Source organism: Pelecanus crispus, chromosome 2 (genome assembly GCF_030463565.1).
Source record: "Pelecanus crispus isolate bPelCri1 chromosome 2, bPelCri1.pri, whole genome shotgun sequence".
NCBI classification, from domain to species: Eukaryota; Metazoa; Chordata; class Aves; order Pelecaniformes; family Pelecanidae; genus Pelecanus; species Pelecanus crispus.
The window spans coordinates 12,095,066-12,112,452 of record NC_134644.1 but is presented as its reverse complement, the minus strand read 5'-3'; the positions used below and the strand labels follow the sequence as shown (position 1 = coordinate 12,112,452).

Below are 17,387 nucleotides of genomic sequence, written 5' to 3'. Positions count from 1 at the left end.
AGTGTTGTTATTAGAAGGAGTAAGCAAGCAAACATTTCAGATAAATGAACACACTAATAAACTTTATTAGTGAACACACTGTTACTTTTGAATTGGTTATTAATAAATCAAGCAGTGATCAAATCAAGGTCACAATGGAAATTGAAGCAGTAAATCAATGAGTTAATAATGATGTTGTCTTAATCAATGTATCACATCATCAAATGCACACAGTAGGTAATCATTTCTTGAGGCCGACGTGAGAACAAATTGCTTTTCATTATTCTTGCATCAGAAGAGACTGAGTTAGGTAGTTGTTTTGTTTTGATATAACCTCAGCTCAGCTCTTCTCCTTTCAACCAAAACGAACCTTTCGCAACAGCCCGAGCAATTTAGCGAGTATAAGACGTGATTCTCCATTTTTCTTTTCAATCCTGGCTGCAAAGGTGTGGCCTGGAGCAGTAAACTTAATAATGAAGCACAGCAACCAGACTGGTTTCTTTAGTCAAAACAACTTGCTTTTTTCCTAAATACCTGTTAAAATTAAGGCAGTTAATTGCTTGGCTGACTATAACTGAGGTTTTACCTTATTGCCTCCTCCCTAGAGCATCATCACTGCTGGTATGGTCTTCTGCCAGCTAGCCATTACGCAGGGTGGCGGATTCTGTGTCCTCATGTAGACCGCTGTGAACACTTGAAGGATGCTGTGATCAAGCTATTCAGGGACAGCTCTATTATAAGATGGCCACAGATTCATAAATCGATGTGTTCAGCAGTACCTGTTTGTCAGAGATTTGTGTGTCCTCAAAGTGTAAGCTCATGGGCAGTGAATGAAGTAGCCGTATCACACTGCAGAAATGGTCATCATGGGTTTCAGTGGCCAAAAATGCTTAAATTATGTTCCTTTTTTCAAGACCACTGAGAGCACTTTGAGGATCCTTTTCCTTCCATTATCACAGAAATCCTGAGTGTGATAGTGGCAATTAAAAAAGGGTTGGGGTAAGCTGGGAGGACCAAAGAAAAAGGCCACTGAATTTCTGTAAGTAGGTAGAAGTACCCGCAAATAATTCTCAGCACCTTAACTCTTCCCAGTAGTTGGGTGATAATGTACAAGGCACGTGAGCGAGATTTCAGAAAACACGCTGTACTATTACTACCCTTTGCCCAAAGGCCAAAATTGAAAGCCTTCAGGGTTGTTTTTCCCTCAAAGAAGAGAGATTGCCGATGAGCTAGATGTTTCTCTGATGTGGTCCCTGCAGAAAATGGGCACACAGTAGTTCAGAGTGACAGCACCTGAGTTGTTCAGAGTTCCCAACCTCCTCGTAACCAGTGCTCTGCCTAATAGCTGTCTCAAGCCACCATCATGGAGTTTTCATTCATAGGCCTAGTCCTGACGGTCCTTGACTTTTCTCACTTAACTTCCCTTTCAGCTTCTCTTAGAGATCCTCCTCTTGTCTTTGTGAAACACCCGTTGACAAAATAGTAGCCAGTTAAATCCTTCTTTTTATATATAACTTTCTTTGGATGGGGGCATGAGCCTCTGTTCTTGTTGGAGGCCACTGTTGTTCGGTTACAATGACCCATTAAGGATTTAACTGCATCAATACCTATTGCAAACAAAAGGTACTGGGTATGTCCAGTCGATAGAGTGTAAAAATAGCCTCAGCTTCCAAGAAACACATGCTCATTTTGTAACATTTAACACTATTGAGGAAAGTGTTGTCTTGTTGACTGACATGTGATCCTGCTGTGCAACTTCTGTCATTGCAGATCAGATCTAAAAGGTCATTTAAAATTATTCTTGTTTCTTAAGAAATTTTAGCACAAAATCAACAACCTCTGACTCTGCACCTCCTGTGTCTCAATACGTAACAAGCAAAAGGGTGGCACAGTCTGTTTTTATTGTGATGTATGTGACTACACCAGGCATTTTTGAAAGTGCAAAATATCTTGAGAAATAATGTATGTGTATGTGTTTTAATTAAAGCACATTGTTGACTCATTTAAACTTCAAACCCGTGAAAGAGGAACAGCATGTAGCTTCCTGGAATTTGCTAAGAAGTGGTTTTCTCTCTCTGCATAATGACAAGTCGGTAAAGCTACACAAGACATTTGGAGACGAAAACCATTATAAGCCTCTTTCTCTGGAAGTGTTTCAACAACTTCCTTGCTTTTCCTGAAGCATTTGGTGGGATGGAAGCAGCAGGAGGGGCCGTTCCCAGCTCAGTGCATTGGCTGTGTTGCATCTATTGAGTGTGACTCCATAATTTCTTGTGAAAGCACGGCCTTCCTGGGTCCCTAGTTTTTTGTTGGGTTTTTGGGGTTTGTTTTTTTTTAATTCATCAGGGCTAGAAAGTTAATGTATTCATAAGTGATACATGCCGGCCAATATATCTTCATCTCAGCTGGTGAGAAGATAGAGGGCAATATTTCCTTTTACTTAGAGTGGTCACCAGCGAGTTAGAATCATGACATATGAAATGAGTTTTAAATTAAATTGAAATCCTCTTAGGAGTGTCAGTGGCTCTAGGACTTAATAGAAGCTTCATCAAAATTTTGGGAATCAGTCTTCTGAACTGAGACAAACTCACGTCTCCTAAGCCATGTTTTAGGGACCTGCTCCTGAATCTTGCCATTAATTGCTTTTCCAAGTAACAAGCTAACAGTAGGTTTAAGGCATGGTTTCAAGTGCTAACATGTTTTAATAAAACCTCCCCAGGCTTTTTTGTTAAAATATATATAATTTAATTTAGATGTTTCTACAACAATCCATAAAAATTCTAGGATCTCTCTGGAGATGGTCACCTGTGCAGACTGATACTTCACTTTGTTAATATTCAGCATCAATCAAAACTTACTAGAATGTCTGTGAAAACATAATTACAAATTAAAATTCATTTCATAGCAGTAGTAAGTCAAAAGGAGCCTGCACAGCCTTGCTTTGGCTGCCCATTAGTTTTCCAGATCAATAAGCACATAAGAATTCAATCAAATAGTACTTTGGCAGGATCTGAAAATGAAGGGTTTTTTAATAGTAAGTACTTTTCTCCTAAAATCCATTCTTGTAAGCGTCAACATAGAGCACATTTTCATGGCTGACTTTTGGGCAAAGTAAGATATGTTTCCAAAGTACAGGGATTTTCAGAATTGTCTTGGTAGACTAAAACAGTGCACTTCTGTCTCAATCAAGCGTTGACCTTAGGGTAAGTAGCTCTTTTTGAAGTTGGCTTATATACATAATATATTCTAACTTTCGGATGCTTATGCTTGAGACAGTTCTGGGAAATTATCCCCTGATTTTATAAGGTAAAGGAGGGCAAAGTACAGGGATTGATGTATGAGTTACATGTGTAGAATATTATTATTTATGCTATGGAATAAGTTAGAGGAAGAAAAAAACATTGTCTGTGTCTTAAACACCTGCAGGGAAGAATGAGATTCCTCTTTGTGGAGCCTCAGTCCTGCTGACCTCCTGTGAGACTGCAGAGGCTTTGGAGACATTGGAGACGTGGGGAGGAGGGTGGAGGGAATCGTACACCAGACTTTCATACCCTCCCAGCCTCCATATTTGGAAGGATAAATTCATTATCCTTATCCAGAAAAGATGCTCAGGAGCAGAAACCAAAATTTGCCTGCTTTGTCTGAAGGGTTTAACCAAAATTTTGGGGTCTTACGAAGTTCTTTTAGTAAAGAGGAGATATTGGTGATAATGGTGTTCCCTTGAGCATCTCACCTGTTAATAAGGAATGTAAAAACTCCTGTCCCGTTAAACCCAACAGAAATAAAACGCAGCCAAAATGAAACAGATGGAGACACTGCTTATTTCTGTATAAACCAACTGGTCCAGAAGAATCGCAGCTCTTTTGTGCTGAGCTTTGACCTGCCTGGACAGCAGCCAGCCCAGCCCAGAAGGCACGTAGCCATGTTAGCCTAGCACCATGCAAGTGAGGAAGCCGGGGACCTCTGTGCAGCCTGCAGTATGCCAGGGCTCCACACCCCTTTGCTAGGCAGAGTTCATCCCGAAGATCCTTCAGCTTGGACTATGTTCCTGCTGTTCCTTTTGGCGCCTCCTGTTTTAACCTCCTTTGCTCTTCTGGGCTGCTCTTCAAAAGAACCCAGAGAAGGCACCTCCACCCACACGTTGCTCATGCTTGCCTTCATGAACGCAGCAGTGCTGGCTTCAGAGGGAACCGCACGTTGTCTTGCTACCTCCTGACAGGAGGGGCAAGGATTAGACTCGAGTTTCTGTAAAGTTTAGCCCAACACTTACTATTGCAGCAATATTTAAAGTGAGAGCTAGTGGGGCTGTTCTTCTGCCCCTGCCTGCAGATCTGTTCTCCCTTGCTACTTACGCTTTGTGCTGAGCATACAGAAGGAGCCCTAGGAGTTGAAACAAAAGGTAACCAAGGTGGAATGAAAAGGGTAAAAAATGAAATGGGTAAGAAAACTCCACCACTAATATTATTTTTTCTATCGTTCCAGTGCGGTGTTTACCTGGACAAATTTATTGGTTGTTGTAGTTGAGCTGGATGGATCGGAGCAAGAAGCTTTGGACCTGGTTCCTTTGGTCACCAACGTGGTCCTGGAGGAACACTATCTGATTGTAGGGGTGGTGGTGGTTGTGGACATTGGTGTAATTCCTATCAACTCCCGTGGAGAGAAACAACGTATGCACCTACGAGATGGATTTTTGGCAGACCAGCTAGATCCCATCTATGTGGCCTACAACATGTAGTCTTGTACCTTAAAGCTTCCATGGACTTTACTATAGATGTATAAAATTTTTTGGTGTCCACTAAAAAAGTGTGCAGATAAGATGCTGACACTCATCAGAATGGAACTGTTTCTATTACGACTTTTCAAAGCAGTCACGATTGGCAGGAAATAAAATGTGAAAAGTTTTCTTTTACCACTAAATTTTAGAAAAGAAGGACTATGGGGTAAGGCCCTTCAGTGTGATGGAAAAGCCCATTTTAAACTTTTTTTTTTGCTTATTGGACAATACTGCTTTTTGAGTAAATGTGGCTTTGTATTTTACATTAAGTAAGCTGAAGTAGATTTTTTTTTTATTCTGCCCTCCAAATGGATTCTTTTAAAACAATTTGCATACTAATACAAATAATTGTTTTCTTCATTTGTTTTAATATGTCATAAAAAGCTGATGAATACAGATCTGTTACTAACTTAAGCCATTTTAGATCCCACATCTTAGGAAACTATGTAGTGGTACGAGGAGAATACCCAAAGTAGCACCTTTCAATTAGAAATCTTGCAGCTTTCTTTCGAGATGCTGAAAGCCCGAAGGCCAAAGAGCCTTTGCTGTTAGCGTTAGAATGGAAGAAATTTATAAATAAGGTGTATTTCGGCAATGAACTTGCAAATATCTTTGTACTAAACTAAAAAGATAAAATAAGTTAACTACTTCTTCTGTAATTATGTACAAAACGTTTAATTTATTTTGATCTCTTTAGAAGTATAAAAGAGAAAAAACATTCAAGAATATTAAACTCTTGAAATGTTTGCTAATATAAAAACAAAGTGTTGTATTATCTTGAGTGGATAGTATCACATCAAATATATATATATGAAATATAAATTCACTAATGACAAAAGATTTTAAAGTTTAAAATGCAGTACTTGTCACTTGCATGGTGTCTCCCACTGTAGATAATCAAATGTTACTCACAAATTTTTTGGAAAAAAAAGCGCAATCCTGGATTGCTAAGTATCCCTGTCGAAAAGAATCCTCTAGATACCAGCAAGTGGAATTATTGCTGCCTTTAAGGCAGTGAATGAATTTAAGACTAAAAATGCACTACAATAATTCTCTTTTCTTTGCCATGGAGGCAACAATAAATATTCGTGCTGGCATGTGCATACACTTGTTAGACTTAGAAAAGGCAGGTTGAGGAATAGCACTGTTGTCTAGCTGCAGAACTTTGTTGCACAATTTTTTTCATTGTTTTAGTTGGTGTTTTTATTGCTATAAGGAAAAGTTTTGGGGTTATTTGCACAGAGTTATCAATTTGCCTCTCAGCTAGAACACGTAGCTCGGTGGCCAATGCATCCAGTTTACACTTAGAGGAAACGATTGTTTCGACGGTCTTTAATTTATTCCTTAACAGAGAGGAGCATACAGTCACTACAACAGATCTGGCACAAATCGTGCATCTGCTAACTAGTCCCTAAACACATTAAAACATCAGAGGAACTGATCTGCCTGTTTAAAGAACGGAGGAGTCCCGTGGTCTCCGATCTGAGGCCATCATGGGAGAAGAGTAGGAGAACATGCATCACAGCTGCCTTCATTTTACTACCTTTGGATAAAAGAGAGGTTTGATTCCCCAGTTCTGTTGTCTTCCCTGTGCCCCGTGCCCCTTTTTTAAAAACCTTCCCCTTCCTTCACGTGGTTGTAACTGAATTGACCTGTTTGTGATCAAGAGTGGGATTTACCAGCTGCAGTCCAAGAATGCTTTTCTTATTGTCCCAAATGACGTTCATGTGCTGGCTCTCATTACCGGATATGCATGACTAAGATTGTTGCAGGGCAAATGTAATCATGTTTATATCACGTATAAGGGAGTCTCGATGCTGGGTGTTTAAAATCTTTTTAAACGGTAGGGACATTTTAGTCTGCATGTACAGTACAGAGCATCTTGCCATGTCAGACGCGTTTTCTTTCAGGCCATCCTTTCCGCCTCCACTGTCCTGTGAATAGCCCTATTCATGCTCTGCAGACCAATCCTATATTTTGTCAAATTCATTTTCTGCTCCCGAAAAAGAATAAAATCTGTTCTTAATGGCAAGTTGTTGTAAGGTTTCAGACAAGATACTGATTGATTACAAACATAATTGCAGTGTGTGAACTAACTTGTGAAGTCCTGCTATCGCTGATCTCAGTACTGCAAAACAAATCTCGCTGTCGTTCAAAGCATCACTTTAACCTTCACGAAGTCAACTTTGCATTTGTAGAGAATAAAAGAACTGCAATGCAGTTGTGAAACGCAGTTAGTAACAGCTCTCTTCTGCAACCTGTCATCCGTGGTTGTTAAATCCTGAGTTAAGAGAAACGATAAACTGAGTTTCTGGTTTTGTTGTGCAAGCAAAAGGAAGGAGACATTTAAGCACCATCAGACTGAGCAATAAAGAAGGATTGTTCTGTATTAGAAATTGTACTGTAGATAAACCATTCATGAGAATGTATAAAATGTTTGTCTTGTGACCTTGTGCTTTTGGAGTCAGACAAAACCATGTAATCAACTTGATGCACATGCACAAAAAAAGAGGGTACACAATGAACATTTAAACACAAAACTAATCAAACAGGAGCAGATTCCTCATGGTGCTTGTTTATTATATATATTTAATCCTGCTTGACACTTTACCCAAGGGAAGACTGTCCCTTTTATCAGTTGAATGTTAGCAGCGTTATTTCATAGAGTGTGGTGACTGGTTAGAGAAATTCATGTAACTCAGCCAATCACAGTTTCAAACAAAAATTTTTATGTGCAAAGGACAGCAACCTTCTTGTATGTTAAACCACCAGTACGCTTTGTACATCTGTGATAACGCCTGTTTTATATTCAAATGAACAAATAAAAGCTTTTATTTTTGTTGCTCTGAAAATATCGGTTTCTTAATTAGTCATCTAAAATGGAGCTTCCGAGAGCTGCGGACGCTCAGTGGAGGAACATGGAGAGCTATACTGTAATTTTATTTTGTTTACCTCTCTTGTTGCATAATTTATTAGTACAAATCATTATACTTTTAACAATGTTTAAATACCGGTGTGGGCATTTATTGCTGAAAGACTTTCATATGGCAACAAATGTTTTTTGTGAAATGTTTTTTTAATTCTTTTTAATATATTCAAATATACTGTTCACATTTTTGCTGAAAGTGTAAAGATTATTGTAAGCTTGGTAACATTTTGTGAGAAGCAATAACAAGCATTAGTACTGTAAAACTCCTCAAATTTGTCACTTATCACTTTTGTTGCAAGGTCTTGCTACCGGCATATCTCTAATCAGTCGCTTAAGTTATTGATCCAGGTGTTACAACTCTGCTGGAGCTTTCTGCCAGCGGAAATATGTGGGCAACTGCTTGGTCACACATGTGGGGCTAGAACCTCCCTATCAGTTCAGAAACCTTGGATGACCAGATAAAACCCCTAGGAAATGTGATCTGCCTGTTTCCAGTGGCCTTTTCCAAAAATACCCTGATAGCAGAGCCGGCTCCCAGCCACTGAGTAGCAGCGTCTCGAGAGAAGAGGTTGGGCCCTAGCTCTGGTTTTCCAAGTGTGATTTCAAAGGGTGAAATTCTGAGTCGTCGTTTCTTTGGTAGCCCATCTGAGAAGTTCAAGGCACAAAATCCCGTCTCCAACGGCTCAAATCTCAGGTTGTGAAGGTTAGAGGACCCACAATTTTCCGGAGCAGAGAGTGCAACCCAAAAGTTGTGGGAGGGAGAGGGCAAGTTAGGGGTGGCAGGAGGAGGAAGATGACAAGAGCAAGTAGTTCCTGGTTCAATTTTACAAATCGTTTTATAAAAAAAGAAGGGTTTTGACGCTGCTGCTGATGAGGATTTTTAAAAGGTCAAAAATCTTTCAAGTACACATTTTAAAAAACATTTTGGCAAACAGTGGCTATAGTGCTGAAAAGCTGGTGGGGGATCTCAACAAAAAAAAATTTTGTAGTAGGGTTAGAAGAATAATTTTATGCACAATAAGAAGAGTATAATTCATTCATTATCAGGTTGACACTAACAAGGTAAGAACTGGGAAAAAGCTTGATAAAAGACCTTGCAGCTTTTTTGTGTGTTTTTCAACACAAAAATTTGCTTCATGCAGCATTATCATATAAGGAGGGGAGGGAGGGACATGCACAGAGATCAACAAGAAATTCTCACCAGTCGCCTCATGGATGAAATCACAGGAGAGCAGGGTTTGGGGGAACTTCTAACTTTCTCCAACGCAGCTTTTTGCAGTCAGCCTGGGCGGTCTCAGCCCCCTCTCTGCAACCTTGGGGATACAAATCCCTGCTGTGGCTTCTGCGCGGGGCATGCAGGTGGTTTGGGGGGCCTGGGCTGGGCGCCGGCGTGGGCCGCGGCTGCCCGGGCACTGCGGGGAGAGGTAAAGCCCAGAAAGATCCTTCCAGTGGGGATGGACCCCACTGTCCCCAGGGTAAGAGCCAACCCTGATTTTGAATTTTTTTTCTTTGTTTTAATAGAAGAACTTTTTGCTTAAAACTGGCTGAGATTTGAAGAGGGGGAAAAAAATTTTAACCAGAGTCTACATTCTGAAAGTAGAAATGAATAATTTCATTTGAGGATAGGATTTAAAAGTTCAACCTGAGCTATTTTTTGGTATCTGGAGTGCTTCACTTGGCAGCCCATCTTCCCAAAAGCTCTCGCTCACCTTACCATGATTTAGATAAACAGGCTTTCCTTTCCAGGGTTTTTCTGTTCTCTTTGGAGGGGTGTCGCCTTAAAGCTGGTCCAAAAACCCTCTCAAGGCTTGCTTCATCTGTGCTGTACCTCACTGAGGGCAACATCTTTGAAACAGTGGCTCTCCCTTTCTTACCCAGCAAACCAGCATCAGCCCATTCTATATATTTTTGACATCCATCCTGATGCTGGAAAATGCGTGATATTTAAGATCAACCATAAACTGATGACCCTGAGCAGGTCACACTGTATCACACCAGTCATAATCAGTACCAGGAGCACTCCCGTAGTTCTGTCTGGTCTTCATGGACAAGATTTCTGCAATGCCAAAGCCCTACTGTCTTCTATATGATCCACCCAGCGGGAAAAAAACAAAGTCTTTGCCCCAGGCATCCCACAATACAACTAATAATATTTTTAAAAAATGATTGCAAAATTTTATACATCTATGGCCCTAAAGGCACGAAGTTGCTCTTGCTTTAATGTCATGCTTTGGTAGATTAACCATCATAGGCTTCAGGCAAGGGAGTGTCCTGTGGAGGGGACGAAGCTGGCGGAAGCACCACGACAGGGAAGGGCTTCCAAATGTGAGTGGCAGCATGTGGGAAAGGTTTGGGGCTGCCAGGGAGAGGCACTGAGAGAAGAGTGGTACTGAGCCGTCACTGCTGAAGGGGACACCAGTGGAGGAAGCCATAAATGAAGGGCAGGTTTAGGAAGGGCATTTGATGTAAAAGGGAGGTGAGGCCAGAAAAGAGAAGGTTGTGCATGTGGAGGTGAGGGTCAAGCAGTTGAGACTATCTAACCCAGTGGCATCAGGCACCTAATTTTAGGGGCCTGCATTTTAATTTTCTCACCTAGGTGAGCCCATTTCAAATCAGGGAGCTCCAGGTGCTGGGACACGCAGCCCTGCTGCTCTTAGCCCCACATTCAGTCTGGAGGCTTGGATGAGCTACCTACCACCCGCTGAACTCAGCCGAGGGGCTCTGCGGTAGGGCCCAAGAGAGGAAATGGGTGGCGGTAGGAGGACAGACATGGTGCAAGACAAGGACAGAGGTTATCCCAACCCGAAAGGTTCAGGAAACTGAAAAAAAAAAGTCTGTATTAGGGAAAAGGCAGGACCGAAGCAGGGAAATGCTGAGAGAAGCCTAGGGTAAGAAAAGCAGCTGCATGCAAGGAGAAAAAAATGTTTCCATGAAGCAAGGTCGGGAGGGGAGTATGGCATGGCCAGTATTCGTGGAGCAGAGGAAGATGAGAATTTGAGGCAACAACTGCCTGAAGGAAACTAGTGGCCGAGGAGATACAAAGGAATTAAACTTTCCATTGCAGACACACGTGCTTGTTAACATTTCTAGGATGCCTCTCACCAACATTTGGTTTCGGATACTTTCCTGAACTCCACAGGAGGATTTTTTTATGCGTGCCCCCGTCTCTCCGCACCACACATGGCTGTGCAGGGGGGCGAGGGCACCCACTCGTGCGCCTCTGCGGGCTCTCGCAGCCGCGCGCGTGGCCTGCGTGGCCATGCTGCAGCCGCGGCGGCTGGGCCCAGCTCTGCCGCCAGCGCCGGCGCAGTGACGGAGACGCGCGGCCCGAAGATGCCTCTGTGTTGCAGGGGCAGGCGCTGGGCATCTGCGGTCGTGGAAATGCACAGCCCGCCCTGCCCGTCCAGGGGGTAGGGCCAGCAAAAACTGAATGGGAATGTTTAAGTTCTTCCCTTCCCTCCTCTTACCGCTCTCTGGTTAGTAAAGAGAAAGAAAAAAGCAAACGAAGTGTGGTCTTAGCTATAATTATTTTTTTATTCAAAGGATGGAAGTATTTTTTCATCTCGGGGCAAAGCCTTTTAACAGAACAAGAGGCTTTTAACAGCTGTTTTAAGCCACAATAAAATGACTATTAGAGATCACTCGATTTTGAAAATTTTCTAACAAAACCCAGATTTTCTGAAATGAAGACTTTTGCTAAAATGCTCCCATTTCCAGTGGCTCACATAACAGGGCCGTAGCCTCACTGCAAAAGCAGCGCGACTGCATTTTTGCTGTGCATGCAGACACGTGCCCTCTCACTGCCTGTGCTTCCAGCGGCACCATTTGTGTCTCCAGCACAACAAAGGCAGCGCATCTGCAGCAGAGAGACAGTCAGGATGTGATGTGTCAGTCCGAGACGTGACAAAGCGCAAGTGTCGGAGAAAGCAACCAGAAATGCAGGTTACAATTGGTCTCGTTGGCAGTTTGACTTAATTTTAGGTAAAATGTATTTGTTCTATTTATCCAGTTTTGATTTGGAAATGCTGAACCACAGGCAGGATGGTAATTAGAGGACATGTTGAGAGCGCTTGCTCCGTGCAGACCTGCACTTCAAGTCGTCCTCTTTAAAAGAAAAGAAAACACAAACAAAAAAATCCCTGAGCCCACACTTGACTTTGCTTTTGAATACGGATTGACTCTATCTCAAAGGGAAAGCATTTTCATTAGGGTCCTTAAGAAGCGGCAGGAGTTAGGCAGCTTCCTCGCCGTGCCCGTACGGTTCCCCTTAGGCCGTACAGAAGCATCTCCTCTGAAGTGCCGCATGACCAGTCCTGCTCGGCTGATGCAGGGCTGCTACCCCGCACCCCAGTTCACGGGGGAAGGCCGGGCTGGAGGAGCACCCCAATCCCTGTGTGCCCCACGGGGGATGAGTGAGGCGAGGAACCCAGCTTTGCAGCACCAATGGAGTCACACATGAGCTTTGAGGGCTTAAGGATGTGATCGTGCGATGAACCTGAGTTCAGTAAAAGGTAAGAAATTTGGCTGAAATTCCCTTCAGGGCAGTGTTTGCTCCACAGAAAGCCTTTGGAGAACTTCCCCTGCTCTTTTTGAGTGCCTTTGCCCAGGAGCATTCCTGTTCTGAACACACAATCAAGCCAACCAAACCATGGATTAAAAGGTTGCTAAGAAAAATAAAAAAGTAGAGGATAAAATAAAGTCAAAGCAAAAAAAATCCCTCCCTTGTCCCCAATCCCATGATTACTCCTTTGGATCCAGTTCTGCACGTCTTTTATCTGGCCAGCCCTAGTGAAGTCATGTTAATAGAGATTATGGAGTGGGGCGGTGTAGAAGATGCTCAGGAATGTCCTGATGGGTGTCTTGAAGCCCACAGCCGAGCTACGCGTCCTGCGCAAGCAGAGCCCCCAGTGACTGCCGTAGTGTCGTAAAGTGACTTCATTGAAAAAGATCTATGGGGCCGACATGCAGAAGGACACAGTTCACGCACATACCAAATTGCTACCCCCGTCTTCCCACTGCGACTTCTGGATGGGCAAATGAAAATGGCCCTCCTCTTCCTCCTCCTCTTCCTCCTTCTCTTGCTCCTCTGCCGCCTCCTCCTCCTCCAAATGCTGCTGACACATTGCTTTGAATTTCAGCCATTAGCAGCTGCCGTTTAGCAAAGCTCCTCCAAGCTCCAGGAGCTCTCAAATCTTGGGTATTCAATCAGTCAAGAAGCTGGAGGACCACAAATCACCATAAAAATGTCACGACCATTTCTGCTCTGAGGCACTGAGCACTAACGTACAGAAACAAGTTTCTAAATCAAAATTCAGCTGCCTTTTTTTTTTTTTTTTTTTTAATTAAAACAAGGGCTGTTGTGGGACAGAGGGCTCTCAACACCATTTTGCTGCACCAAATGGCCATTGCAGTAGATGGAAGAGATGGAAACACTGCTGGTGGGAAGGGGTGAGTGCTCCTGGGCTCCGGCTCAGCATCCAGCCCCGACTCCCAGCGGCTCAGTTAGCACGGAGCAGCTTGCTCACTGCCGCGGCGGCCGCTGACATTAGGGAGCCCAGAGTTAAAATGTCGATGGCTCCAGCATCAGCAGGAAAAAATAACAAGCAATCACGTTACTGAGTTGCACACCTTTTGTTTCTTCAGGGGAAAAATAAAAGGCTTTCCGGCACTCATGGTCTTTACAGACTTGTGAAAAGGCAAGGAAAGGCTCCGTCGCTCGGTCAAGTGTTGTGGCAGCCAAAGAAATTCTCCCTCTGGTGCATAAGCCACGCATGGCAGAGTTTCTGGCCGTGTTTTTGCTTCGGGAAGGAGCCCGCGTTGCTCCTTGCCGGGGGCTGAGCTGCAGTGCAGGCAGCAGAGGAGCGCCCTGCCTGCGCCTCGCCGCCCGTGCCGCCGGGGTTTGGAGGCCTCGGTTTGCTCCCAGCTGGGAGCACCGCAGGCCCGCACAGCTCACGCGTGGAAACTCGCGCTGGCTCCTGCTCCTCCTGAGCGGGGCGGTGAGCGGGGTGCCTGGCCCGCCGAGGGGTTCCCCACGCCGGGCAAAACCCCCTCTCCTGATGACAGGGGCTTCCAGAGCTGCTGTGCGCAAGGCACCAAGCCCCTTTTTGCTTTTAATGAAGCCGTTTTTCACCTTGAAGGCCCCATTACAAGGGATAAAAGCGCATCGCCGTGGCCGAGCACGGTGGGATCGTGGCTCAGCACCGGCCCCCCGCAGAGCTGGCGCCCACACGCCCTTCCCATGGGAGCACGAGCGGAGGAGAGGCAGAGACCTCGCCGGGCAGCAGGCAGGGTCCAGAGCCACCTGCAGTGGCTGGCAGCGAAGCATACTTCTCCCGTTAGTGAAGTAGTTAAAATAAAAGAGTGCTCTGGCCTTATTAATAATCGTCTTTTTCTGCTGCAGAAGTCCTTTTCCAAACACTAGTAAAGCATTTCATACAACCAGCGTCACAGCATCTTCCCTATGCAGAATTCAAGTTTATTTTTAGACACCTCTCTGGGGCAAATCCTATTTCCATTGAAGCTTTACGCCAGCTTAGTTTTCACTTCCAGGGAGTTAACAGAAACTGGCTGGTGGCTTCGTAAACAAACACATCGCTCTGCCTTTTAGCATGGCCTGTTCTCGCTCTCTCAGCCTTTATTCTGTATTATCTTCAATTATTAGTCCCCTTCTATGTAAAAACTACCTGCAAAGCAGGCACTGTATTTAATTTCAGCCCCTTCATTGCTGTTCGCCGCACCTGCAGGCATCTTTCCGCACTTCCAGCTCCAGGGCCGTGGGGCTGGAGAGGCCCCGGGGCAGGCATGGCCATGGGGAGCAGGAGGGGCAATTTCGAGTTCATTTTCTCTGGGTTCTCTTTCTTTTTTTGATTTTACAATTTTGAATCTTTAGCAACCCAGCATTTCTTTTTTAAAGAGCATTACAGCATCTAACATACTTTTGGGCCTTTTGACGTCTGGAAATAGATTTTACTAAGATAAAATGTGCCAGTTTTTTCAGGATTTTGGAAGGTTCAAGACAGTTGGGTTTTTTCCTTTTACATCGGCTATAAACATCTCCCACTTAAACCCCAAAATACTCTATGATTCTCACAAACGGATGAACCGTACCACTTGCACTTGAATTTCCTTAACACGAAACAATGCAAGCAGGGACCTTCTGGTTTCGATACCCACCCCCCCCCCCCAATTTGATTTATGAAAGCATTTGGAAAGCATATGCACAGATCGCATATGCGCTCTCATTCAGTGAGGCTAAAATTGGCTGGGTAGCCCCGAACTACCGGTAACAAATCCCAAACATATTTCACATACTCGGTCATTTAAGATCTGGAAAGGCAAACAAGCCCTGAGCTGGGCAGCTCACTCCACCTAAAGGAAGGAGGAGGCAGAAACCACTGCTCCTCCTTATTAAAATCTAATAGCCAGAGTAAAAAGTATTAAATTAATAACAGCAATCCTAATAACGTTAGCAATAACTACAACAATAATAATGATGAAAAATAGGAAACGCCAACAATAAAAAGCCAAATAATGCCTTAAGATGGATGCCTTAGGAGCAGTGAGATACAGCCCTGTCTGCAGCGGTGAAGACGCAGCAGCTCAGAGAAACCCTGCTCATCCCCGGATTTCTGGTGGAAGGACGTCCGCAGATTTGGGGCAGCGCAAGGGCTAACGCCCTCCCCTGCGTTGCAGGTGTGGCGGCGGCAGGGCCGGCGTGGGTCGTGCGACGGGCCACGGCAGGGCGCGGGGGCCCCGTGTGAGGCGGTGCGGGGGGAAGAGGCAGGGGCACTGCCGCAGCACTGAGGCTGTTTGGTGGCGGTACCGGCCCCACTGGTGACGCCTGAGCCGGTGTGGGGAGGGCATGGGGGAGCCTTTCCACGGGGGCCCCGCCAGCGGGGTGCTGGTGAGCGGTGCCGCGCGCGGGGCGACTGCAGCCAGCGAGGGGGGCCCAGGCCTGCGAGAGGGAGCTCGGCGGGGACGCTGCTTCTTCCTGACCCCGCTCTGCTGGCGCTTGGCATCAGTGACTCCTTTGCGATACGTGCGCTGTGCTGGTTAGCTCTATTTAATCAAGTTTCATCGAGATGAATGAATAAAATTTGCACTCTTGGGTAAAATGCTATGCTTCACGTAAGAACAGAAAAGTTTGGATAGTAAAATAGTAAGAGACTTTTGACGGATCTTTAAATATTTAAAATATAATTCTCCCCCCCCCCGCCGCCATGCCCTGGGACTAGCAGGTCTTGCCAGGTCTTAATTCCCACAGGGAAATTCTTAATTGCCACAGAGAAACCAACTCCCCCAGCATCCCTCCTGCAGCCCTGAGGTCACCGCGGGGCTCCAGCACAACGCGCCCAGCCCACGGCTCGTCCCCGCACGGCCCTTGCTCCGGGGCGGCTGCGGGCCGTGCCCCATGGGCAGCACCAGCGCCGGCCCTCGGCTCCCTCGGGCACCTCGCTGGCAGCAAGCCCGGACTCCGAAAATCAGGGAGAGTGGAGAGACTGCGTCTCAGGGCTGCGCTTGGGAGGGAAACGCTGCCGCCGTGCAGGCTGGAGCTGGATTCAGAGTCCTCCCAGTCCCTCCAGATAAAGTTCTTTTATTAATAAAATGCCTGGCAGGCGCAGGCTGAGGGTTGGTGACTGGGCTGGGGAGGAGGCAGAGCGGGCTGTCGTGGTTTAGCCCCAGCCAGCAACCAAGCACCACGCAGCCGCTCGCTCACTCCCCCTGCCCCGATGGGATGGGGGAGAGAATCGGAGGAGTAAGAGTGAGAAACACTCCTGGGTTGAGATAAGAACAGTTTAATAATTGAAGTAAAATAGTAATGCTAACAGTAACAGTATAATAATGATAATAATAATAATAATGATATACAAAGCAAGTGATGCACAATGCAATTGCCCACCACCCGCCAAACGATACCCAGACAACTCCCAAGCAGCGATCGCTGCTCCCCGGCCAACCCCCCCCGCCATTTTCTATACTGAGCATGACGCCATATGGTATGGAGTAGCCCTTTGGCCAGTTTGGATCAACTATCCTGGCTGTGCCCCCTCCCAGTTTCTTGTGCCCCTGGCAGAGCATGGGAAGCTGAAAAGTCCTTGACTAGTGTAAGCACTGCTCAGCAACAACTAAAAACATCAGCGTGTTATCAGCATTCTTCTCCTACTAAATCCAAAACACAGCACTGTGCCTGCTGCTAGGAAGAAAATTAACTCTATCCCAGCCGAAACCAGGCCACGGGGCCACGGGCGAAGGCAGCAGAGGCACGAGGGGCTCTGCCAGCCCCCCGGGCTACCGGCAGCGCAGGGCCCGGCATTAGGAGCGGAACGTGACGGACGCAGCCCTCGGAGGCCGCTGGCCCTGAAGGGGCCCGGAAGATTCTCTCGTGGTGCTGAGAGCCAGGTTAAGCGCTCAAGCGCGGAGCTGCCGGCTCAGCTGCATGAGGAGCGGGGTCCCCGCCAGCTCAGGCACAGCTCCCCCGCCGCAGCCCCGGTTTTCCCAGGTGAGGACAAGTGAAAACAGCAGCCTCGCGTGTGCCCACCCGAGGACGTGAGGATAACCGGCCCAAATCAACAGGCACTTTAGCGAGGGTTTGTTTTTTTTTTAAATACATTTATTAACCAATGTTAACACATTAAATGACTCTATATATTGCTAGTCAGAGCAGCTTACAAAATGCCAGAATGCATCATAAACTGGACAGCCACA

At 45.5% G+C, this 17,387-nt stretch overlaps 1 protein-coding gene across 2 annotated transcripts in view; it reads left to right on the top strand.

Moving 5' to 3' along the window:
• DIP2C (disco interacting protein 2 homolog C) overlaps positions 1-4,714 on the top strand; it is a 328,337-nt gene extending 323,623 nt beyond the window's left edge. For both annotated transcript variants that reach the window (XM_075728269.1, XM_075728268.1), the window contains one exon: positions 4,462-4,714. In XM_075728269.1, coding sequence (XP_075584384.1) covers positions 4,462-4,714 — 253 coding nt within the window. The remainder of the gene's footprint in view (positions 1-4,461) is intronic.
• The last annotated feature ends 12,673 nt before the right edge of the window (positions 4,715-17,387 follow it).